General features: G+C 43.8%; 1 protein-coding gene across 7 annotated transcripts in view; it reads right to left on the bottom strand.

Moving 5' to 3' along the window:
* Positions 1–26,014, bottom strand: part of LOC118214760 (transcription factor 12-like) — a 100,115-nt gene that overhangs the window by 24,016 nt on the left and 50,085 nt on the right. For 6 of the 7 annotated variants that reach the window (XM_035394951.1, XM_035394955.1, XM_035394954.1 and 3 more), the window contains 3 exons: positions 20,876–20,937; positions 13,933–14,065; positions 13,270–13,322 (listed from right to left, as the gene is read on the bottom strand). In XM_035394951.1, the coding sequence (XP_035250842.1) occupies positions 13,270–13,322; positions 13,933–14,065; positions 20,876–20,937 (248 nt within the window). Of the gene's footprint in view, positions 1–2,678; positions 2,887–13,269; positions 13,323–13,932; positions 14,066–20,875; positions 20,938–26,014 lie in introns of those variants that run through there. The other variant, XM_035394958.1, reaches the window with a different exon arrangement.

Raw genomic sequence — 26,014 nt, 5'->3', positions numbered from 1 at the left:
GCTTTAAAAAGTAAACATTGTCAAACCCAAACGTTTCTTCTCCTTCCTGTTCACCCCTGCTTCCTGAGACACCTGCCTCTCACCAAAACACACTTTACATTACAGCATAACAAGAGGAAACCGTTAAAACAGTCAACACATGGATATATATTACAAGATAAGGGAATGCTTCCAAATAGGATTATGAACAAAACCAGGGTGGGAAGGGGGGGGGGCAATCTTGCCTTATAGAAGCTCAAAGAAATGGGCTGCAAGTGACAGCATGTCCCTCCTAGTCAATAATTCCAATCAGAATCTGTCTGCAGGCTATTCTTTACCACAAAGAAATCTACACACTTATTAGTGCAAAACACATACAGCTCTGACACAATAGCCTTCATTTGCAGCCATGGCCTTTCCTGGCAGCACTTGTTCAAAATTGGGGACCACTACCAGTAACCTTCCCTTAGAAACTAGCTGGTTGAATTACTTAGTTTGCTGAGTTAATACAGTGTAACATTAAGAGTTTCTCACTAGTCGTACTGTAAGGTTAAGCCTTTGCTGAAAATGGTTCACAAACAGGAATTGCCCTCTTGTATTAAATGAAAGATGTTTGCTTCGTGTGTGGGTAGATGAAATGGTTTAATGTTTCAACTTCAACAAACTGTTCAACAACAAATCTATCTGCAGCTCCAGATGTACTAAATTAGATTCTGACGAGGAATTCAGAATGCTGACGCATTATAAAAAGTAGAATCATCGTTCCAAGGGTAACAATGCTAGGTTTAATTTTTTATGCACAAAATTCTCATTTTACTTCAGGGATCAAAAACACCAGACCACTGTCTCCATAGGCACCATGCAAAGGAGTTAAAAACAAAACATAAAATATAGAAGCCTCTGTATATTGACCAACCTTATGGAAACAATGGAAATAAACAGCAACACTTCACACACAAACTATCAACCTGAAATCAGAAAAACATCCGCTTATGGATATTACCTTTAAAAGGACTAAAAACAGTTCAACATACAAACATACATACTCTTCAGATTGCAAACAATTTAGCAATTTTTTTTTTTTTTAGAATCCAGAAAAATCACGTAGCAAATTTATGGGGGTATTCAGCAACTGCTCAGGGTCACAAAGTTCATCTCTGAGCTCTTCTCAGCACATGTAACTAATTTTCCAGCATTTTCCACGCAAGAGAGAAGCCTGGAAATACTTAATATTATGAAAAGATCAAAGAGGCTATTTTATGGTGCAGGAACAAAGTCAATTGTTTTAGTGGGGTGTGAGGAGGGGTATAGCTTAGGCTTGCATGAAGTCACATTCTCATCAAAGGAGTCTTGCAGCAGACATATTCCAGACGCACTTTCAGTTGTTTTGAAGTTTAAATAAAGGCAGGCTTTCATGGTAAATATTAGCTGTTCGCCTGAAACATTTTTCCGCAATGATGCATAAATACGAAACGCAACAAAACAAGTAATATGACATTTAAAAAATATAAATAAACAGTACTATTGAAGTATGATTTTAAATGAGACCTGCACATTTTGAAACTGCAGCAAAACCTCCGTAATTATTTTTTTGTGCTTAACCTGTACCATGTAATTATACCCTGCCCTGTACGAATGATGTGAAAAACAGAGTAATTCATATGAGTGCAGGGTCAGATATAATGCAGGTTTATTAAATATTAAACAGTGCCCTGGCTTCATTTGTTTTATTCACTTTAGCAGATGGGGAGCGTTCAGCTCTAGTGCCGGAGCATTAATGGTGCACTCCAATGCGACAGAACCGATACGTGTGAGCCCCTAAGAGGGAGAGGTCCTGAAACTGAGGGGTATAATGCCGCCAAATCAGCCCACAACACACATCAAAAAGAGCCAGCGTTCCCCGCCACCTTGCCTCTTTTACACCTGTAACTGTACTCCTCCCCCTGACCGTCTGAGAGGGTCTCTCATGAACGCAAACGCACGCGCTCGCTCACCAAATAAAGTTTTCAGAAGAACTGGATATCAAAGGGACTGTTACCGAGACACCAATGAGTCACGTCACGCTCCCCGTAGAGCCGCGAATGCCAATTTGATTAAAAGCAGATGGAATAACAGTAACGCTAGTAGGAAAGTCAAACCTTAACAGGCAGTCTCTTTTCCTTAATCATTCCCAGTCTTGTTATTATTTCAACTAAGTAAAAAAACCCACTTTCATCTGTCTCAGCACTGAACAGACCAGCCAATAAAAACAAGTTCACAGCTTCAAAAACTCTCTTTTCACTCTTTGCAACTGGTGGAGTCAGTAAAAAAAAACTAGGAAAAAGTTTCATGGCAGCTCCACATTTCTTTAACAAAACTACTGTAAATATATCAATGAAATTATTCTCAAAATGTTTGAATTTTTTCAATACGGCCACTAACCACCCACCAAACAACAAGTCTTCACATTTCACTTCATTATTTGTTACCCTTATTTTTTGTACTTTTTCACGAACAGCTGATCATGTAACTAGGGTAAAAATGAGGGCTAAAATTAAAAGCAATGTCACATGAAATGCAAATGTGAGCAAAAGCCATTCGGAAAAAAAGGCAGAAAAGTACAGTCTGACAGCAGCTGTGTTCTGCAGCTGAAAGCCCAGCAGCCAGTTTACAGACATCAATACAGACATGCTTTCTTCAAAGCAGAAACGTACACTCACCGATTTCCCATTGTAGTAATACATTAAGGAGTTGCTGCCCACTCCAGGGACAGGATAGGCGCAATACATGATGGCTTCAGCAATTTGCAGGGAAGTCTAGAGCAAGTGCACGCTTTCAGGGTCCAGAAACAGTACACAGCCTCTCTCCCAAGACATACATCCAACCCCTTCAAAAAGAAACTAATTCCTTACAACTAGCCCTCCACACATGGATCTACTCAGAGGGAACTTATGCAAATTAGGACCGAACCATTCCAGGCGGCAGTTACAGGGGTGTCCAGTGGGAGGGGGAGGAGCTGATCTGCTGGGTTTCCCCCCCTAATCCTCATAAGTGCTGATGCAATGAAGAACAGAGAGAGAGAGAGAGGGAGAGAGAATGAAAGGGGGAGGGGGGCGGAGTGTGGGTTGGGGGTTTATGGGGAGGAAATGTACAAACATACAAGTGAAATATTTAATGAGAAAAAAATGAACTCAGTGTATTAAAATGGGAGGGGTATGTATGGTTAAAACTAAAATAACAGTGTAGAATATAACTTAAGTAATAATAAATAAAGGTAATAAAACATAATAAATAATAAACCTGCTCTCACACACGAGGCTTATGAGCCAGGTCGTGGGGGGGGGGGGGATTTGGAAGCGAAGGAATGGCTCATTGCTTAACTTGGCTCATAGCTACAAAACAGAACAATATGTAATCAACAGTTGGAAAGACAACACTTTGGGTGGGTGGGGTGGGGAATATAACCACCCGAATATAATCATATGGTGCTTTGAAAAAAGAAACCATGGAACACTACATCCATTTGACCCTTACATTATTTTTTATCCATCACTGTTCTGCCATACCTTGTGATAATGGGTAATAAGAGAGAAAGGAAGAGAGAGTGGGAGAGGGAGAGAAAGAACACAAAATGTAACATTTATTTTAAGTCTTTCCATTTTATTCCTTCTGAATGCTGAAGTCTGTCTTCATTAAATGTCATCTAAAAATAAAATGCAGTAGGGGTTGAACTGGAAGAGGCTCAATCATAAAAAATCTGAAATGACTGTAGCATTCCCTGGTAGATCCACACTTCAAATGGTCAAAGTCAAGGAAGAACACCTGACAATCTGGTCATTCATATAGGGTTTTACTGAAAGTGAAATTTCTCAGGCAGCATTCTCTAAGGTTTTATGGGGTTTTGACCCGTTTTTATCATGAATCAGAATATTCCTTTAAGGCCCAATCAGCTGTGTGCTGTGTGCTATGATAAAGTCAGGCTTTCTTATCTTTGTGTGTAACTGCACTGTTACTAAACTGTTACACCGTTGCTTAGAAGGTTAAGCCATTGTTTTGTAAATATGAATATAGAATAAATCAGTATCCAGTTCAGAACCCATGTGAGGTAACTGTGCAATCAACTACCAATTAAGTGTTAAGTAAGGAAACCTGAACACCTCTGCACCGGTAGTAAACGTGAACACCAGTGGATTAGATCATTCATTAATGAGCTAGAGATGGGCTTAATACTGGCAGTGATGCGTTCCTGGGGGGTGGGTGGTGGGGGAGGATGCTGGGCAGCTCCACAGACGTATTGATGGGGTGGGGGGGGGGGGGGGTGTGGACCAGAAAGACCAGCAGTGATTGTCACTTTGTTCTCCGTGTTTCTCCTTCCCTGGGTAGGAAGCCTGACTGCGATGACCCTCATGCAGTAAAAAAAAAAAGAAAAAGAATTGGTGCTTTAAGACCACATCTCTGCCCAACTACACAGACACCTTTCATGTGTGCCACTGCCGCTTCCTGGAATATATACGGTTTTTTGTTCCCTCAGAAGACATTACCAACATTATTGTTATGAAAAGATGAAAGCTTATCATCCCCCTCAAAAAAATACTTTATTGTGCTTTTTTCCTTTATAGATATTATTATTTATTTCTTTCTGCTCTCAAAGATTCTTTGAAAGCCTTCCAAGGCACTGGTCCACATGCTGGTACCGCTTTAAATTTGGATCCATTTCAAGCTGATGCTGTGAGGAGAGCTGCCATGATAAAAGTTTGTTTGAAGGGTCTTTAGAACCAGTTGAAATAGAGAAAGCAGTAATGATAAGAGGCTGAATCCAAAAACAAAAGGACAAAAAGAGGGGGAAATAAAGAACGCCGCTATTTAACGCAGCTCAAAAAAAGTGAAAAATCAATGAAAATTCACCATTTTTTAAACACATGCCCAAATCAAAACTACGACCACATCGGCTCCATGTTTCTTAGTCCAGGGCACAAATATGGGGCTCATTAATATTCTGAACTTCACCCAATGGTCTTCACGCTACACACTGAAGGGTGTCCCAGGTATTCACAGCATTCTTCACGTGTCATACGAGACCCTCTCCCCATATTAACACAGTGATGTCACTCATTAGCAATACCCTCTCTCACACACAAATACGGATGTCCAGCACCTCAGGGGTTAAAAGTCAGCCAACTAGACACAGGGCTAATCTTTACAGCACAAGTCGAACCCGCCACCACTACGCACCACCCCCGCGGATCTCCTCCAGACAGACATGTCGTCAGCAGACAGCTTTGCAGAGGCCCCCCAGCTGAGGTCATGTGACTCTGACTCACGCCAGACACACCCCCTGACCTAACAGGGAGGCCAGACCTACAGAGACTCAGCAGGGGTGAGATGTACAAAAAAGGGGAAAAAACTGTCTGCTGCCCTCTCAAAGTGGGACAGGCACCTTATTTTAAGCCTGTCGTCCAGGCATTCACGCAACTCCGCACTAATCGCATCCGACCTGTCAGCTTTTCCCTGGGTTTTTGTTTGGCCGTTGAAAGAGACTCAACAAACTAAGGTCAAAACAATTAAGTGGGCTGGTCGCTCTCATCTCACATAGGGCTTTAGAAGTAGTGTCTACAGCCAAGTCTTCTTTTCCTGAAGAGGTCTGCCAGTTTTTTTGGGGTTTGTTGTTTTTAACATTCGCCAGTGAGCTGTTATCTGTGAGTGCTGTGTTTCCAAAACCAGACAAGATTCACTGTGCTTATTAATCATTAAAAATATAATTCTAGGCAGGGACTGGGCATGCCATTTAATATGCACTGATACACAGATATATGCCTGAGAGAGATGTACAGACCAAAAAATGAGTCTCCTCCTTCTTTTAACACATATAGCACAGCTGTGGCTCCAAGCATCTGCAGTAACTCACTGGTAAAAGATGACACGTCTTGCAACAATGGTATTTCTCACTGACGAATACTGTTCCCAAGGCCAAACCACATATTTATGTGCTCAGTAGAAGCCAATGCAAAGACCTTCCCACAGGAAAAAGATTAAAAATCTGTTGCACGACTTGTAAATTTTGCCTGACAAAGCCACCGTAAACGGAGAATAAAGTTGTTTGTTAGTGATTAGGTCAATATATTACAAATAAACCCAAAGAAAACGTATGGTCATGGTTGTTTCGCAGCTCAAAACAAAGTGGAGCGATAAAATTGACTGAGTTTAGGATCTTTTGAAATAACTAGTGGGTACATCGTTATCGACCACTGAAGACCTGAGGGAACTTAGTAGACGGAAGGTCCGAGCCGTTTTCCAGGTCCTGCTGACCCACTTTTGTGCACTGACACAGTTCCTAACTCCGCGCACGTGTTGCACGTAAAGCTAATGAGGAGGCTGGAGAGTTATTTATAAGGCTGCGGCCCGTCTGAGCACTGCTCTGAGTAAACACGCGCGTCCCGCAGCGCTGACCCTGCCAGGCCTAATCCCAGGTCACAGTCTGGCGGCGTGGCCCACGGAGTGACCCCTGATAAGACGTCATCCTCCCCAGCAGCCCCCGCCCCGTGCTCTACTTCACTGCGTTATCCCTGATCTGTCACTCCCGCACACGCATTCTGCTACGCCCCTGTATGCTCAACGCATCTCCTTTCTCACTCTCGTTCTCCCGCATTACATTACATTCAGGCATTTAGCAGTCACTCTTACCCAGATTATATTTTCACATGCCATCCATTTATACCGCTGGATATTCCCTGAAGCAATTCAGAATACGGGGGTGACGGTCCAAAGACTTGCAGTAGGCTACTTGGAGGCCGTCAATGGCCCGTAGGTGTGAATGTGTGAGTGAATGCTTAAGGAAATGGATGGATGCAGGGCCCCACCTGCGTATCAACCTGACAACTTGTGAGTTAAAGACCCAGTTCCCTAAGTACTATGCTACACTACCGCCCTATACCACCTATACAATACCCGTTTATCTGCTTCCAATTCAGGCTCTCTTAGTTGCTCCCTTCAAAGGTGAATTTTTGTCAGTAGGAAGACGGGCAGACTAAACTGTGAAGGACACCATTCCATATCAAGATTGTGAAAGTGCTCAGTGGCTAGACCTGAACACAAGCGTAGTTGGATGAGCTGAATGGCCTATTCAGCTCATCGGACTACACTTGTGTTCAGTCATTTTGCTCTGTTGTATTGCATGGGGACGGTCACTGATCACTACAGCTTCCTCTTCATGGCCTCCATCTCACTCTACACTTGCCGTGACCTTTTCAATGGCTTACGGACCACCAAGGGACTAGTCATCTGAGAGCAGGCCCAGCTCTCCAACTATTGTGCCATTGATATTGAGACATTCTGATTTTACCCGTTTTGAGATAGACCGACGACCCACTGTGTTTGCTTCCTCTTCAGGAAGGATTTCTTCCTCCCATGAAGATTTATTTCTCTGACTGCTATCAGTTTGCTGCCTTGCTCAGTGGGGTCACAGGGAGTTTGTGATCGAGTGGTTTTTGATACTGACTGCACTCTGATTGTGCTGCTTCAAAATGGACCTATCTCCAGCCGACATGATGTACAGCCTTGTTCAATACTGTCCCACCTGACTGAGATACACACCCTTGTCCTGGTCCACCAAATCAATGTCATGCTCTGCAAACCGTTTATATCTTGCGTACCTTCATGCCGATATCGCTGTCATATTTACTAATTACAGAAGAGAAAATGATTGATAATAATTTTAGCTTGCAATTCTGTTTCTCAATTCCTAATATTTTATCTAGCTATTCCATAAAACTGAAGTGATAGCATCAAAATTACATTATTAACTGTCTCAGGTACAGCGATTTGTATTTGCTTTTCAATAGTAATCGTGTTTTTGGAATTCAATAATTATTCCCCATTCATACTGAGTTGATAGTGTGATTGATGATGGTACAATACATGAAACAAAAGGACAAGCACAAAGACGACTCTTTGACAGTATTAATCCAACCAAACGTTTGGCGGGTATAGTGTTCCAAAACTGATCGCGCTGAACAGACCCCGGTTAGCCTGTCACCCATTTCTGCGAGAGAACAGCGCCACGTAGCAGAGGCAATAACATCACTTGGATGGGTTTAGCAGTAAAGCACCAGGAAGGGGTGGAGCACTGGCACTGTGCCGGAGCAATGGCTGGTCAGCAACAACTTTTCCAGTCCAATCAAATCAGCCTGGGGTGTCCCTCAAGCCTAGCACCGGGTACACGGGGGCTCACGCCTGCACCACGCCCCTGTTGACTCCGCCTCCTACCCCCTGTCTGGGGCTGTGAGGACAGCATGAGCACAAATGGGCTTCACGCACCGCTTCCGCCATGTCAAACAGCGCGCAGACAAACTCCAAATACCCAGCGCTTTTCAAACCAGTTCATTAGTAAAGCGCTGTCTCAGTCCGCTATCGGGCCCGAAAATCATTCACACGAGCATATCCAAATAATTCACAACCCTCCAGAAAGTGAGCGATTATTTTCAACAGTGCATTGAAGTTTTTTCCCCCTCTGTCCTTTTAAGTCTTTTTTTGTTGAAGATGAAAGCAGGCAGGCTCTGTGTTGTTTACTTTACCTGATCTGTTATCTAAGCCATTAATGTGACAGGCAAACTTCAAACCCAAACAAAGACACAAACCCCAGAGTCCCTACAGAGAGAGCGTTTCTGTTTAGGATCATCTGAACTGGGTGGCAAGGGACATCAATCTAATCATTTATCTGACGATCTTCAGTCCAGACAGTGGGAGTACAGCCCACAGAGGGTTATCCACAGCCCAGCACACTGCCCCCTAGTGGATGTACGTGAACCTGCTACCTTGCTCACAAACTCTCAGTAGGGCTGTATGGAAATCAGGAGTCAGAATATCCCAAACAACTTTAGACAGAAGTGGCATAGTACTATTACTGAATGTTCATTGTTCAAATTCCTCATCGCAAAACAGGTGTGTCGCTGTGTCTAACCTGGTTCTGAATCATTTGTATGAAATGAGAAATATAAAAATTGGTTGTGACAAATAGTCAAGAAGACAGGGGGGCATCACTCAGGAACAAAGTGAAGTCTCCACATGAAAGAAGAAAGAACCACTTCAAAACCTCACATTTGGCTGCCCAGATACAAAATTGCAGTCTGGCATTCTCTATAGGACCAGGCTCTCTCAGAAGAGGTCTCTTCCTTCAGGTCCTGACCTTGCATTAGCTGCTGGAGTTCAAAGGGAAGAACAGAATACGGCGATTCAACAGCCTGCAAGTCCACACTTGACCTGCAGATGGCTCTCTAATCAAAACTCAGATAAACCTAACAGGGCGCTGACTGAAACAACCGTCTTTAGCACACTCGTTCAAAGGAAAACATTCTCTGTGTTTTCCCTGCATGTCACTAACTTAACTGCACTGCAAGCCAAAATCCCAGTCCTCAGGCCCCTCCCCTAAAGCGCCACACTTCCTTGTTTGGTCGTCTTGTTTGTCGGCTTTAAGTGCGACTCTCGCAGGAACGAGAGCTTCGTCTGAATGATCTGTCAAAAGCAAATGACAATCTTTTTGTCATTCACAGCCAGGGTTCTCGCTTCCTAAAGTCCCTGAAGGGAGTTCATCCCCCTCCTCCCCCTCCTCCTCCTCCTCCTCCTCCTCCTCCCCCTTATTGCCGACCGTCACAAAGTGAGCGAATGTCACACTAAGCCACCGTACTGGTGACAAGTGGAGGATATCGCCTAAAAAAGACTGCTATTTCCAAACAAATGACTACCACCAAGCTACACGCAAACATCCTGGAAGAGACGGCTCGCTCCCAACATGCACTGGGCAGCATTCCGTCCCTGTCCCCCATGTCAAAGGCTACATCAGCACAGGTGCCCACAGAACTGCCTGCTGGAATGATCTAGTGATGACAAAAGCCATTTCAAAACACACACACGCGATCCAAACACATAGTGACACAAGATGTGCCCAGGATGGCATCCGCATGCAGTAGCCTCTTGGCCTCAGATTGAAAAATGTTATATATATTTTTAAAAGATTATGTCTATACAGACATGAAGGGTATGGTATAAAAGTTATAAAGGTATAAAATAATAATTTTGTATATGGGAAAATTGTGGGAAAACACAGGAAATGAAGGAATTAATTGCTATTTTTATTGCCATTAAAATTAAAAAGCATATTTCTGTTTGCAGTGGATTTGATTTGAAAATAATCTCCTTTGTGTCCATTCATCTCTTTTAAAATTAAAATATTAATTTGCTGAGCTGATTACACCATTATCGACAGTGAGAACAGAGACTATAACTCTATATCTGATTCCTTTATAATGCATTTGTCATCGTCCCACTCCATTCACCTGACAGCACCACTGCTCTGTGGTAATTGACCATATTCAAATGTGTAGGTAAATGGCCTGATGGGAGTGATTCTCTCTAACTGGAGCCCTTGAAAAATCCAAAGGTAGCAGCGTAATTCTCTCAAGAATCTGAACCCTTGAGTTCAGAGCTGTTCCTGAATGCTCCAGGCTCATGTAGTGTATTAGTGTATGTACTGATTTTGCTTACGTCTGTGTGCTGACAGCAGTAAACCTCTGCTTGTGTCAAGCGAGGGAAATTAACTGAGCACATCATACCCCGTGTTTTTATTTATTAGTCATTTTTCAGCCTTCTCATGATTGATGTCAATCAATCATCCGGCACCCTCTTCAATCAGCCTCTGTGCTGGACTTCGGTGGGGCAAATTAGCCCAATATCATTCACATCAGATGATACCACAAAGGCCAGCGCACTGCTGCTAACCCTTTCAAGAATGATTCATAAGAAGTCAGGAAATGGTTTTAAGTTTATTTTCTTTTTTTTTGCAACCCCTCAAATGTGTGTGAAGAGAACAAGTTTTAATGCATACATTTTAACTTAGGCTAACTGTAATATCCAGCTGGCTGTCCTGATATGCTTCACATATTGCCCTATGAGGGGGCAGGTGTTTAACTGAACAGTAGGGCTGTGCTTCCAAATGCATTTAGATACATACATAAAATCTATATTTACCATCACATTTTTCAGAAAAAAAACTGCTCAAATTTAAATAGCTCAACTATTTTTGGTCCACAAGAAGTAAAAGAGAAGAGAGAAGTAAATAAATAAATAACTATGTTCCCAGCTAGGGGGAAAGATGGGAGGAAGCATTGTGTTCATTTTGTTTATCAAGCAGCTATTTGGGCCTCTGGTGGGCCCCTAGTGCTTACACAAGCAAAAGCTTTCAGCAGCAGCACCTGCAGCGGTAGCTCTGCCTTCCAGGTAGACTGCAGCTTCTCTGCACAGCTGGTCCCCCGGCAACCACATCACACTCGCCTGTATGCACGCCTCAGCACCGCCCCTCTCTCACGCACACACATACACAATTACACACACACACTCACACACATGCACAATCACACACACACACACGCCTCAGCACCGCCTCTCTCTCATGCACACACATACACAATCACACACACATGCACACACACATGCACAATCACACACACACACTCGCCTGTATGCACGCCTCAGCACCGCCCCTCTCTCACGCACACACATACACAATTACACACACATGCACAATCACACACGCATACATAATCACATGCACACACACACATACACAATCACACACACACATGCACACACATACACAATCACACACACACACCTCAGCACGGCATCCTCCTAACCTTCTCCATCTTTGCACCGAGAGGAGGGAGAAGGCACAGAAGAGGAGACAAAAGACAGAATGAGAGTGAGCGAAAGTTAACAGATGGAGAGAAAGGAAGAATTGGAAAAAAGGAGGAAAGATGAAAAAGAAGAAGACGACAGAGAGACCAAGACAGAGGGAGGGAGAGAGGGAGGGAGGGAAATGTCCAGCGAGAGACCCTGCCGCTGTCTGTAATACTGGGACTGAACTGGAATTTCCCCTGCACTCCCACCGCTGTCTGTCTGCCTGGCTGCATTCAGCATTAAGCGCTTTGAGTTATGAGTCACAAGACTGCACCTGCGCCCGTGTGTTAAGCACTGACAAATAAGAGCCCGGCACACATTTACACAACAAAGAGATGCACCCCGCAAGGCAACCAGTCTCCCTCCCTCCCTCCATCTCTCCTTCCCTCCCTCTCCCCCTTTCTTCCGTCCCTCAACTTGCTTAAGGAAGGACAACTGTCCACAATTGTGTCTTCTTAAAGTGAAGATAAAAATACGACTAGAGCAAGTTCATAGGGTAGAGAAGTTCCATCCCTCCCAGCGCTTGCAGCATTACGTCCGTGGACAGGCGCTAGAAGCCTTTTCACCGTCTGAGGATGAACCCCCAAACACGGACCTGGGGAAGATCCTGCAAACATGTTGCTTTGTGGACAAAGAATCTACAGTCGGGAGTCAGTCGGAGGGCTCGTTCCTAGTGATTTATGCACATTAATAAGCACAAACAAGGAAAGGGGTGCGAGCCAAGTCGAGCTCCACCGTTACCCTGAATATTAATGTCCTCTGCTCCGCCGGGATTATTACAAATGTTAATTTCTCAGATTTGCAGCCATTTATCTGGCTCCGTCTTCCAGTTCTGCAAACATAATGACTAATTAAACATCAAAAGGCCTGTAGCAGGGACCTGCTCCGGCAGCTCCGGGCCCGGCTGTCCCTCTCCCATGAGAGACATAGAGGAAGCAGCCGTGTAGATCACTCTCCCCAAAATCTGCACTGGCGCGCACTCACGCATACACACAGGCACGGATACACACACACACACACAAGCACATAAACACACATATACACAGACACATGCACCCCAATACTCATAAATACTCACGCGCACACACGCGTACACACAGGCACGGATACACACACACGCACACACAAGCACATAAACACACACTAACCTACAAAAACACACACGCACAAATACATGTACTCATACACAAACATGTGTTCTCACACCTGTAAAAACATGACGATACAGGCAGAAGCATAGAAAAGAACTGAAATATATCACAAATGAAGCACACATACACAGTTCACACACAACCCCAAAATCACACTTGCATACACACACAAATACAATCTGGTCTATTATCAAATCAGGGGGCAGGAGAAATCAGAAGACATATGCAACATCCTCTGAGGCCGTGCTTAAACATGCAAAAGTGAAATGAGAATTAAACAGTGACCTGCATCACCCTTTATACACAGGTTGACCAAAGACTCTTCTTTATATGGGAGAGAAAAGGCTCTCTTCTCTCCTCCTCAAACCAAAGTCGCTCTGGGTAAGAGCATTTCCTAAAGGCCTAAATGTGAATGTAATGATCTTCTACTCACAGATGAGGGTAATCCAGGTGGAACCTTCCGGACTTTCTTTGTTTGCAAAGCATCTGTGGAGAGACAAAACTAAATTCAGTCTGTGTGAAAATGTAACCTCCTAGAACAATGCACTGAAGCAAGATTCACACAATGAGGAGTAAACCTGTCTGACAGTGGCTCAATTAGTTTGGGAAAGTCATACACAGTTTATATGCAGTAAGATAGGTTTCAATAATAAAGAGCAGCAGAATGGCTTTGCCAATCCCAATGTTCCATCCACAATCTAAAATTAATCTTTTATGCCTAGATGATGATAAACATCAATAAAATCTACCACAAAATGTGTCATGACATGACCCTGAACATCCTTTTGAATCTTTCTGCTTTGAAGTCAAGGCATGAATCATTTATAAAAAACAAAGACTACTTGTTCCTCACTGACAAAGGGAATCATAAAAATTGGGAAAGGAAAACAATATTCACAGCCACATTAGAAACAAACATAAAATTAATATGAAGCAGACCTGTCAATGCTCTTTCTTACAAACATGGGTCAAAAGTTATGCCAAGAAATATTAATGGCTTCATTAACATTAAGCACTCCGCACGAAGATCAGTTGTTGTGCATTTGCATAGACGGCCACCATTCTCAGGTTAACCAATCAGCAGCTCTGTACCAACCGATGGGAGAAGAGTCCTGGAGGGTCCGCCTCCTTGGATTGGCTGCTGAGAAAGGGAAGAAGGGCGCAGTGGTCTTTCCAGGTGTGCTCACTGGCCTGGGACTTGCCAGTCCGATGTCTGAGCGTAGTGCCGACTGCAAGAGGAAATGGGGGGGGGGGGGGCAACAGTAAATATGGGGTCTAGGCAGGGTAGGATGAGGTACTGTAAAAGTACAGCTGCATCCATAACAACATAGCTTCTAGCCCTGCCCCTTTGGGTCCTCATTTCCATTCATCCATCTATCCATCCATCCATTACCTAAACTACATATTCCTGCTCTGGGGCCTATCCCAGCATGCAGTGGGTGAGAGTCAGGAATACACCCTGGACAGTTTACCAATAAATTGCAGGGCGAGTTATAATTTCAAATGAGTGATTTAAATGAAGGCTCACCAGCCTCCATTCGATTTCCCAAAAGTGTAGCACACTATAGCCATTTAGCAGACATATCCTTATCCACAGTTACAGTTTTACTAAGTACCCTCTTACACAGCTGCATATATGCTGAAGTAATTCAGGCTGTGTACCTTGCTGCAGGGTACAAGGGCAGAACCCTGCCTTTTGGTTACAAGCCCAGTTTCCTATACATTCTGCTGCACTGTCACCCATAACATATTAGCAAGATTTTTCCTAGCGGCAAAGTCAATAAATCAAAGAAAACCTCAAAGTAAACTTAAATCGTCTCTCAAAGCACACTGTGTCACACTAGTGTAGCCCATATAATGTAGGCAAATGGACAGTCAAACTCATGTGGGCGAAAATGAAGACTAGCACCCCACTGGCTGCGAGGAGGAGATGACTGGAGAGAATCAGACAGAACCTGACGAGGTCCGGCAGACCGCTGGGGATGAGCTCACTTTTTTTCCAGACGGGATTCGCCTGCACATTCGCTACATTCCTTGATGGATGCTAAACGTTTCCATATGCCACGTTTACAGCTGAGACCTGCAGCTGCATTCCTTAGAAACCGCACTGAAATGTGGCTGGAAAATTTGAGTCATCCTGTTTTATTTATGTTTGTGTGAGTGAGGGTTTTTTTTTCGTTTTGTTTTGTTTTGTTTTTAATTATTCAAACGACCAACAGCTCCATGTGGGGTCAGCAGTTTACAAATTATTTTAATGCATACATACAACAAATCAGCTTCATAAGGTTGTCTAAGTTGTCTAAGATGACAACACAGTTCTACAAAATCATACACCCTCATAATTGTGTTATGTTTGTATGTGTCCTGTTATACATTTTTCTTCAGTTGTGGTGGACATATAAAAACGATCAGCATTTGGTTATTTATTCAGTACATATAATGACTGTTTATTAAATGCTTTTCTTGCAATGTTCAAAGACCTTTCCAAACAAAAGTAAAAACAGAGATTAAACCACTACTGTTGCTACTACTAATAATACATTTCCTTATTATTATTATTATTATTATTATTATTATTATATGCTGTGCATATAAAATAGTTTGAGCGGTTAAACATAGACTCATATGATACAAAAATAATACATAAAGCCTAAGGCAGGTAACAACATAAAATTAAGAATAATAGAAATAAGAAATAGTTTTAAAAGATGATGATAAAAACACTGATATTGATACAAATAAACACAAATGTGACTTTTTCTCCACAGTCTGGCAAGTTAGTTTAGTGATTGCTGAACTTGTTGAAATGTGTGAAAATCTTTTTTAAAAATTGTTAGCCAAAGTTAAGCACAAATGTTTATTGAATCCCAGCCATTGTTTGTGCAGCTCTCTTGTTCTCTGGCAATGAACTGCACACACAGAAGGCTTAGACACTATTTTTACTTTTCAATCTGAAATCCTCAGTTTCTGTATTTAACTGCAAGAATTGCGGCAAAATGTCCTCCTAACAACACACATTTTTGAAGTAGACCCTTCTTTTTGGTATTTTAAAAAGGTGTCTTTGGTGATGGTACAAACATCTATGATAAAGCTCGACCACAGGGCTGATTAACCACTGTAGGTAAGATGTCCAACTATGCAGGTCATGGTAGAGGTACAAGCCAGTATTATAAAAAACTATTCCAAACTCTGTTGGCTATCTGACTGAGGTTTTGGATCTCTCCTCATTCCCATGGTAGATATAGAAATACCTATTTTTTCCTCTGAGCAATTCGATCAGGTTTTTCTAGTTTCTCAGGTATGCAGTCATTCGTAATTTAACATTGCCGTTCTTGTGTTGAGTTATGCCAGGTGGTGACCAGTGTAATTCAAACGTATAAAGGTACAAAGGCCTGGTGTCCACAGTTTCCCACAACTCAAAGATACTAAGTGGTGTGTGGAGCTGCTCCCTGTCTTTCAGTCCTGTGGATCATTCTCAGCATTACATCCTACTTTCACTCAAGGCTGTTTTTGAGAGAATGTGAAGAAATGCAAGGCCACACATTTTTGCCGCCGTTTTTATTTCATTCTTCCTATTTTAGCACGAAGCGTTAAATGTGACTTATGAACAAGGAGACGTAAGTGCGGCCGCATTAAAGGTGCCCGTGTTTTCACGCACGCATCCTGCACACGATTCTGGACGCGCTGCTAACAGCCGCAGTGAACTCTGAGGGCAGATCAATGCAATCGGTCTGACCTACTGATTTCCTTGGCCTTGAGCCTGCGGAGGAGGCGCATCGATTAGCGGCGACCGCGGCTCACGGGCATCTCCAGACGCGGCAAGGAGAATCCTGACTGAACCGAATCCCGTGGGGACAGAGGAGGGGTAAGTGGCGTGAGAGAGAGAAAGAGAGAAGGAGAGAGAAAGAGCGAGAGAAAGGGGGAGAGGAAGAGAGAGAGAGAGAGAGAGAGAGCAAGCCAGCTGAAGCTTCATTAAAAGCCATCTGTCTGATCTCGGAAGCCGTCGGCTTGCCGAAGAAACAGCAGCTTAACTTGACAAACCGCCCATTATAGCAACATCTACAGGCCACCAGACCAGCAGATCCTTCAGCATCCAAACGCATATCCAATTACCGGGAAAACTGTCGTGGAAACAGCAGGCCACCCCAAAACGATGGGCAGTAACCCTGGATTAGTGTGACGCAACACTGTCTAGAGCGCGCTGTCATACCCTTTACCGACATCCACTTGACCAGGCCGCCCCCAGCGAACTGGGTTAAGAGGCCAATTAAAGCGCTGTCCTAATTAGAGCACATCGTCTACTGACTATGTGCGCGTGCCGAGGGCGGTGGAGGTGAGAGAGGAGGAAGCAGCAGCGGCCTAGAACGCTTCAGGAGCGAACGCTCCCAGTGACCAGAGCAGACCTGCACCTAGAACGCTAGACCCCAACATCCATGCAGATCACAAGCCAAAGCTAGCTCAGTAAATGAGTTCAGCACACCTTGCAGAAGAGTACAATTTAATGTGAGGGGAAAAAAGAAGGGGGAGACATTTAAAAAATTTTGATTTGGCAAACACCATCCCAGAAAGGGTCTCCCTTTTTTCCCAACTCGAAAAAAAAACTTTATTATTTGTATTTCATCAACTACTGCCACTGTTAATTAGACAAGAAATTAAGGAAAACTAACAAAACCAAATTTAGAATTAATATAAACACTACCAAACATAAACACGGTGTTCCAGGTAGTGTTGGAGTGTACCGTTTGTTCCATCCCCCTTACAGCAAGTACAGCAAAAATAAAGTACAGCAAGCCACTAAAAATAATTTGCATCCTAATTTCAATAGATTAAAATGAAGGCCATCAACTCCCGTGAAAAAGGCCGTCCTCTTTCTGCAGGAGAAACAGAGAGGACAGAACTGACAACCAGTCACAGGGGCTGTAGTGCTGACTTCAACTGCCATTGCTTAATTCATTACATTGCATTAAGGGCATTTAGCTGACACTCTTATCCAATAGGGCTGGCACAGCTTCCTAAATTGTACATAGTATCCATTTATATGTTCAGGTTCGGTACCAGGTTCAGCAGTGTCCTAGCAGGGATTCATACTTACAACCTTTAGGTCACAAGCCCAGTTACCTAACCATTACGCCACACTGCCGCACCATTAAATCCCTGCAAGGAAATGAGACGGGGAATTTACCAGCTATCACCATTAGTTCCTTTCTGCTTGACGGTAAAGGCAGAAGGGGAAAAGGGTCAGTCAAAATAGCAATTACAGCGCAATCTATAAGCACTAGAGCGTGTGAAGCAAGAGCGGGGTTTTATTGCCATTGATTATAGAGATTTTATAACAGAGAGAATCCCATTTAAAGATTAGGCGACATGAAATACAGTTATGCTTTCATGGAATAAAACTTTAATCTTTGAGGGGTTTTTTTAAATGGGAGGGAAAAGAAAGAAAAAGGTTTAGGAGAAATTAGTGAAAATGGGTTTGTGATCAGCACAGTTTTGTAGACGGTAAAGATTCCTTCAGTGTAAATGACCTAATAATGCCTGCTCTCTAAGCAGCTGTTAAATCAGAATATGAGGGGGATGAGAGACATAACTGTGAGAGAAGACCGACTAGCTCCTCTGTTGCATTAAAATATATCCATTAACACTGAAATTAAGACTTCAATCTGCATTTTTGTTGACTCGCAAAGGTATATAAGGACCATATTTTGTATACTTTTTATAACTAAAAGCGTGCGCAGACTGAACACACAGATTTGAACACTCGATACACACATTCGCCTCAGATGACACCGCAGTCAATCGCACTCCAACCGAAAGCTGAATAAAAGGGTTTATTATGTCAAAGATCTCTTGAATCACAAGGCGCTTCTTCATATCTGAGTTCTGCCGGTAAAATGTCACGCAGGCTCGTGGAGATAATGGCAGTCATCTGTCAGACGAGCTCTGGCGCGGTAATCAGGCTAATCTGTCTCGCAGGAGAGACTACCGCTACCTGCTCAAATCTCCCTCTGTCGCGGCCACTCGGCCCAGCCCCTCCCCCATTACCCGCCCCCCCTCCCCGCATGAGGAAGACGCAGACACCTGCATCCGCCGCTTTGCAACCACGGCAACAGTGCGCAGGGTGAGCGGGCCTACAGGTGTAAGGGGCCTAACTGTGTGTTTGCTGTACATGCATCTCAACTGCTGGGAGCTAAATTTATTTCTCCCTTCGGAGAGCAATAAATTACATTCCAAAGTGTGTGTGTCTGTGTATGTGTGTTTGTGCAGTCTGAGTATGTATGTGTCAATATACCAGTCTACTGTAAAAGAATACAATCCTTTTTTTTCCCAAAATGTATTTTTTTCTTTCTAACTTAAAGTATATCGAAACGAAGTTCCTGATGACGGTGTGATGTCAGGCTGCGTCTGTGGCATTCTGGGACTATTAGTGTTAATTTTTTTTCCGTGGCTGTTTTCCTACACATCTGCACGACAGATGACAACAAACACAATGCGGAAAAGCTGCGAAGCCAAAGCCGGAACAAAATGCTCTGCAGCTCATTAACAGAGAAACTACGGGACGACGAAAAGCTCTGCAGCTCACAGAAAGGACGGGGACAGCGCCTCGGCTTACGCAATATTAACACAGTAATGCTTTGGCCAGCAGTCCTCTAGCATTCTCTCTGGCACGGAATGGCTTCTCTGGTCTTCCTGTTTTTCTTCTGCAAACGAGAGCAGCAGAGCCGCAGCCAAGCTGGGATCTGAGCAGCTGCAGGACTGCACTGATTCCCTTGCTCTCAACACAAAATGTCTGCCCCGCCAAAAAAATGCGAAAGAACAAGGACCTTAAAACCACTTCAAAAATCTATGTTTTTCCCCTTTCTAACCCTAAGCTAGGAGGCAATGACTTCACACACATATGGTCAAAGGCTTAAAGTGAGGGGCTGAAAGTTAGATGTGATGGTGACTTTGCACACGAAGATTAAGGTTAATGGACCGGTAAAAATTGGGTCAGTGGAGCAAGAGGTGGGATTGACCCTTTACCTGAGTCTTACCTATAACCCCAGCCCTAAGACCCTGCTCCCCCAGCCCTAAGACCCTGAGCTTAATCTTAAAACACAGACTCGGCATGCTAACTAAATCCCAATCCCAATCAGGGCCTTATGGACACTGCCGCATGCACCGGGCCAATGGCATGCCCACAAACTACGAGGACAACAGTGACGTCAGACCTGCAGAGCAGAAGAGAGAGAAAGGCAAGCAAAGATGACACAAGGACAGGAAAAAGCAGACAGGTCCTTGCTAAGGTAAATGGACGCTGCAGACAGAGTGTTAGCTTTGCAGCAGGGAAACGGGGCTGTGTGCAGAGGTGACCCCCATGGCCCCCCATGAGCTCTCTGGTTGGAAGGGGGGTGACACACGTCACTCTCCCATGTGGGGCGCCTCCTCTGCCGGCTCACACAATGCTTTTTGGAGCCCCGGTGCAAGCAGGTCTCTCGCTCTTTCATCTGACTCCACCTTGCGCATTCATTTCCAAAATCTTCTCTCAAGCCGTTTAACACCACGTAGCTTTCCCCAGAAATAAGCCCTCTTTTTCACCTAAGCCATTTCGGCATGACTTTATCTGATCTTCACAGCTGGAATCATTGGCTCGTTCCCATTTTTCAACGTGACAAAATGGCTGATAAACCTGATAAGAAGCTCCCAAAAAAATAATTTCTGGGAACAACAAAACGGGCTGAATTTGCCACACAGGTCCACTGCAGCCGAATAAAAGGAGAAGTGATCAAAATAACAGAATATCAGATCTCATTTCCCCTGATTATGGTCACCAGTGTTTTATATAAAAATCTTTCATCCTATGAAAAAGAGCGATTCCACAGTGAAGGGTAGGGGAGTTGGACCTACGCCTGCATTACCTTCCATGCCCTCAGTGAGGCGCATCAGCTCTCTTGCTTGCAGGTGACAGGCGGAGGTGCACATTGCTGTCCCATTTGAGCTCAACAATGTGCATCTGCAATGAGGAGGAGGCTAAGAAAGGTCAGAAAAGGTCAGCATCTTACCTGGCACCCCGAAACTCCTGGCTGTCGCCCGTACGTGGAGAACGGAGGCCTCTCTGATTTACCTGAGAGAAGAGAGAGCCACGCTCAGTACAAGTCTATCAACACTGCAAACTTAGACAATACAACAATGAGCACATGAACATCTGGCAAGTCAAAACAGCAGTTTCACACCGGGAAAATCCATTCAGAATCACTAACAAAGTTTAGTTTATTCTTTTTATCATTTAGGCTTGACAGGTTAAAAACCTGAGTACTACAAAAACAGAGACAATCACACGCTCTCTCTTCTGAAGAGGGCATTTACTCCCAAAGTCGTGTGCTAATAGGGTAGCGATCTATTTAACAAAGCTCACAAAATGTATTGCGCGCCGGTTCAGTGCTCTGCATTATTAAAGTCTTTGGAGTACACTTATTGGCAAGATTATTGACTGTTCCTACAGATCCAGCGCACAGCCCATTGGCAGGGCCAAAGCAAGCCACTTCCAAGAAGCCATCAGGAGACGGGATAAAACATGCAGTGCATGCTCAAATGAATCATCCTCTTCATATTATCTAAACTCAGCACTTTTTCCTCCTCTACCCTCCGAAAAAAGGTGCAAAGGGTGAATCGTACATAAAATGATAAACAACCTTAACAACATCATACATTATTTTTGTCAGGTTTTTTCAAACATTAACGGCAGCCAGTGCAGCGGGTGAAACTAAATTCTGTTTACTCTGGGGAAAGGTAAATATTTTAGCAAGTGAAAAAAAAAAACTTGCACAGCAGCGATGTTCTGTTTCGTTCGTCTGATCTCTGCGTTTTTTCTGCATGAAGGGAAAATGCCAGCGTACGCTGGTGTGTGCGCGCAAACTCTGCCGTGTTTCTGAACCTACAGACAGCTCAGTTCCAAATATATCATAAACCACTTGAAAACACAGTTTTACAGCAGGATGCGTGACTTTAAAAAGCTGCAGAAGCTGTAGAATAAGGAAAGGTGGTTTAACTGACAATGTCGTTTCCTTTGTGGTATCAGGAGAGCTCATCTGGTGTGATATAACATTTCTGGGTTACCTCTCAGGCAAAGGAAGGCACATTTAATTGTGGGTTAGCTACAACACGCTCAGTGCAACCACAACAAGATAAGACATCTGTTTTCTGGGGCTGCATAGCCGAGAAGGTTGCAGGGGAACGGTTTTGGTTCGGAGCTGTTCTCCAGCACTTTGCCGCTATTCTCCAGTTGTATCACTTTCATTCAAGCATTTCCCTCTTAAGAAATGGCTGTGTCAACCACTAAAATATTGATCCCCGCCATGTGTTTTGTCACAGGCAAACACACTCGCTCTCTAGGTGATGAATAATTAATTGTACGTGTTGTTGTTTTAGAGCAAGCCAGGGCTGAGAAACACACTCACGCCCCCAGACTCTCTCCATGTTGCTGGTTAAAGATAGTCCTGGAGCGGTTCCGAGCCTCCTAAGGAAAGCCGAGCCGAGCCAAGCATCGCGACATGCGGAGGGAGCTATCGGCGTAATCTACAGCGGGCACTGAAACCGCCATCCCAGAGGAGCCCAACAGTAAACAGCCGTTTAACTGTGTTGAGCGTGGGCAGGCACGAGCGCACAGCGCTGCGAACACCGCCCCGATAATCGCGAAGATGTTCAAGTTCACAGGTCAGCGCGCTACGCTAATTCCCCATGACGCCTCTGACTCGGGTGCAGATGAAGCACAAGAGTCAAAGGCTGGTGTGTAGCCACCTGATTTTTACAAGGGAAATGATCCAGAAATATATGAATGCAACAGTGAAAATGCCAAAAAAAAATAATGGCACTCTGTTTTTAGAGGCTCAGTGAAAAAGCATGCCATATCATTTAAGGAGTGAAAATGAACAGAAAAAAGAAAACGACTGAATGAAAGAGGAGATGAAGAGTGACAAGAGCTGCACAAAGGCAAGATGCAAACAAAGAAGGGAGGGGAAAATGGAAAATTGGTTGACATGGGGGGGTGGAGGGGGGCGTTGAAAGGGGATTATCACAAAAGCTGATCTTCATAATGAAGGCATCAAAAAGAGAGTGGGGGGAGTCTTGGAATGTTAAAAATCAACAATGTAAAACCGTCCTTCCACTGCAATTGCAATTTGTTTAAGTGTTACTGGCGAACGTTGCTGCCAAACCTGCTGGCTGCGGCGCTGATGTTAAAGGAGCCTGTGCCAGCAAGCACAGCTGTGAAGGCACTGCCCCCCCCCCCACCCCCCCAACATGCTCCTCACTCACCCCACCCTTTTCCTGCTCCCTCTCCTCTTTCCTCGTGCAGCATTACTCATTCAGTTATGAGGGTCCTGGTAGTGGTACAGGGACGTGCCAAACTGAGGCAGGGCATCATGGACAGGAGGTTAATCATACTCAGGATGCTCTCCAGCCACCACGACTCTCACCCTCTCCTCCTGTTTCAGCTCTCTCCTCCCCTTACCTGATCATATGGCTCCGCCCTGCTCCAGGTCTCTCCTCCCCTTATCTAAGCATATAGCTCCATTCTGCTTCGCTCCAGTGCACCAGTGGGAGGAAGAGGTTGAGCAGCTCCGTGATCGATAACGCATTTGCCCCGCCCCTCCTCCCTCCCTACCTCTCTGCCACCCCCCCCACCCCCCAAGGAACTTCCTCTATAAGTGGCTACATCGTTCAGTCCCAACAAATGCCAACACTGTGATTAATGGCTTAAGCCAGCCACGTTTCAGGGTTGTACACATACGCACCTAACGAGAGAGAGAGAGACGTACAACACAAAACCCAAAAGAATCAAGCCACATCCACCCCGCTCCCAACTGAGTGCATCTGCTACTTCCACCCTCTCAGCTGTAAACACAAGCAACGATCCCCGCAAGGCCTGCACATTAATATTCCCCTCACAAAATATGCTTCACACAAGGAGAGCCTCTTCTGACAACCAAATATTGTGAAGAGCTGAGAATGGGTTTGGCGTGAAGGGTGAGAAAGATAAGGGGGGATATAACACGTTTTAATTGTGACAGCCATTTTGACACCTCAGAATGACTGAATTTGAGTTTTGTAGGTGAAAGCATTGTGCGGGGCCGCTCCATTGATGAACACACGCTACTCTGCTGCCATCCTCAACACTCTGTCATTGCTTCTTCAGCCACACCATAATGACTAGGGGACCAATCAAAATGACTGGGAGACATGTACTCTGCTTTCACAATGTAAAGTAATAATCCAGCAGAAGTCAGGTGATTGATGAGCAGCCAGTGCCCACAGAATATCCATCCATTATTTTTTTAATTTTCTTAAGCAAACAAGGTATTCAATGTCACTTAAAATAAAAGCTTTTTCAAAAAAGATAACCTCTTATATTCCTTTTATATTATATAAAATACTATACTAATTTCTGTTTACCATCTCATAAAGGCCTTTATTAGCTTTGATATCAGAATTTTTCTGTGTTCATGGCAAATAAGAGGTGTCATGTTATAAATAAACATCATGTCAGCTAAAACCAAGACAATCCACTACAGGTGATTCTTTTTAATTGGCTGATTCCCATGCATTTGCTCATTTTCTCTATACTTCACTTGTAGCGGTAAATAACTGCAGCCATACCCAATATTATCAGCTTATTCGATATGAAACGACATTCAAAACAAGCAGAAAGAAAGGCCCTGCTTATGGATGAGTACTGACTGTCATATCTCTGTGTATCCTCCACTGGTACAGTCAGGAGCCATAAAGCAAAATCCTCCAAATGTTCCACTTTGTGATTCTAGTCTGAGAGGTTTTTTTATTTATTTATTTTATTTTTTTTACACTAGACAGCCTGGAGCCTGCATTGCATGATGGGACTAAAAATGACTTCATCATTCTTGCCAGTCAGGGACTTGCAACAGGGCTGCCCAGGTGCAGACATGCCTGTCTGTTTCGATCGTTTGTGACATCAGCAAAGCCTTGACAAATGAAACGACAGCTCACCACAAATAACACAAATCAACAGCAAATAATCCTGCTCAATTACAGCTATCACCACCATGTATCTAAATATAGCTGATGTTGACAGGGACAGTCAGCTCAGATAACGAAGCCTACCGAGAAAATCTTGTGTAATGAAAAATGACAAGACGTTTGGGGGAAATAATGATTTTCTTTTAATTGCAACGTGCAAAGAAAAAAACATTAAAAAATACTTTTCCGCACAAGATACTGGAAATTTAATACAGTCATTATAATGGAATTGTGAATCCTCTTTTAATGACACAATCAATCACAATCATTCTGCTACAAATAATTTTGCATTCTTGCATAAACAAATAAACGTTTAAAACAAGTCAATCCTGCAAAGGGGTCCTACCATAATATTCTATTAACATGCATGTAACTGCTTCCACACCATGAAACAGACATCAGGGCGGTTCAATTCTCCATATGATCAATCAGTACAAAAAACATCCATGACAGTTTCCATTATAATACAACTGTCCACAAAAAACATAAAAAATCCAGTTGCATGCTAGGGGGGTTCGATAATGACAGATCGCTCTTTCCAAAAGCACTCGCACATTTGATTGTGGAAATGATATTCCAAAGCTGCCTGCATGCTAAAGGTCTTCCCAGAGTGGGTCCCTATTGATCGCGGGCTCACGGTGTGGCAGTGCCCTGTGTTTTGATACTGTGAGAGGTAGTGATCTAAACCTCCTCGGGGAACCATTCAAAACCCTAGCTACAAAAACAGCCAATTAGTTATCGCGTTTGGCGGTCTCTAGGGCGCATTCTTGGACCCTCTTTGTTTTTCCTCGCTAAAAGCCCTTCCTTCTCAGGACCGGCTTTCTGTTCTATTCATTCATCCCAGGAGTGAGAAATCCAAAAAAAAAATTGAAAATCCAACCACCCCCAGCACCCTCCCCCCCAAAAAACCCCTACACAGGATGAGGAAATATCAGGTAGAGCTGAAAGGCCATTTTGCGCGTCCGTTTTGTCGGTTGGTGTGAGCCCCAGTCCACACATTCCGTGAGTTCTGGAACCCTGGCGTAATCCATTATCCCTGTCAGGCTAATGTTCCGTGTTGAGCCATATGGCAAGGCTACACGCGCAACAAAGGAAATTCCTTCAACTTGTTATAATCAGCACTTCAGGCCGTCCAAAAAAACTGACATAAA

Source organism: Anguilla anguilla, chromosome 16 (genome assembly GCF_013347855.1).
Source record: "Anguilla anguilla isolate fAngAng1 chromosome 16, fAngAng1.pri, whole genome shotgun sequence".
NCBI lineage: Eukaryota > Metazoa > Chordata > Actinopteri > Anguilliformes > Anguillidae > Anguilla > Anguilla anguilla.
Note: the sequence above shows the minus strand (reverse complement) of the source record. Positions and strands in the feature narration are given on the sequence as shown.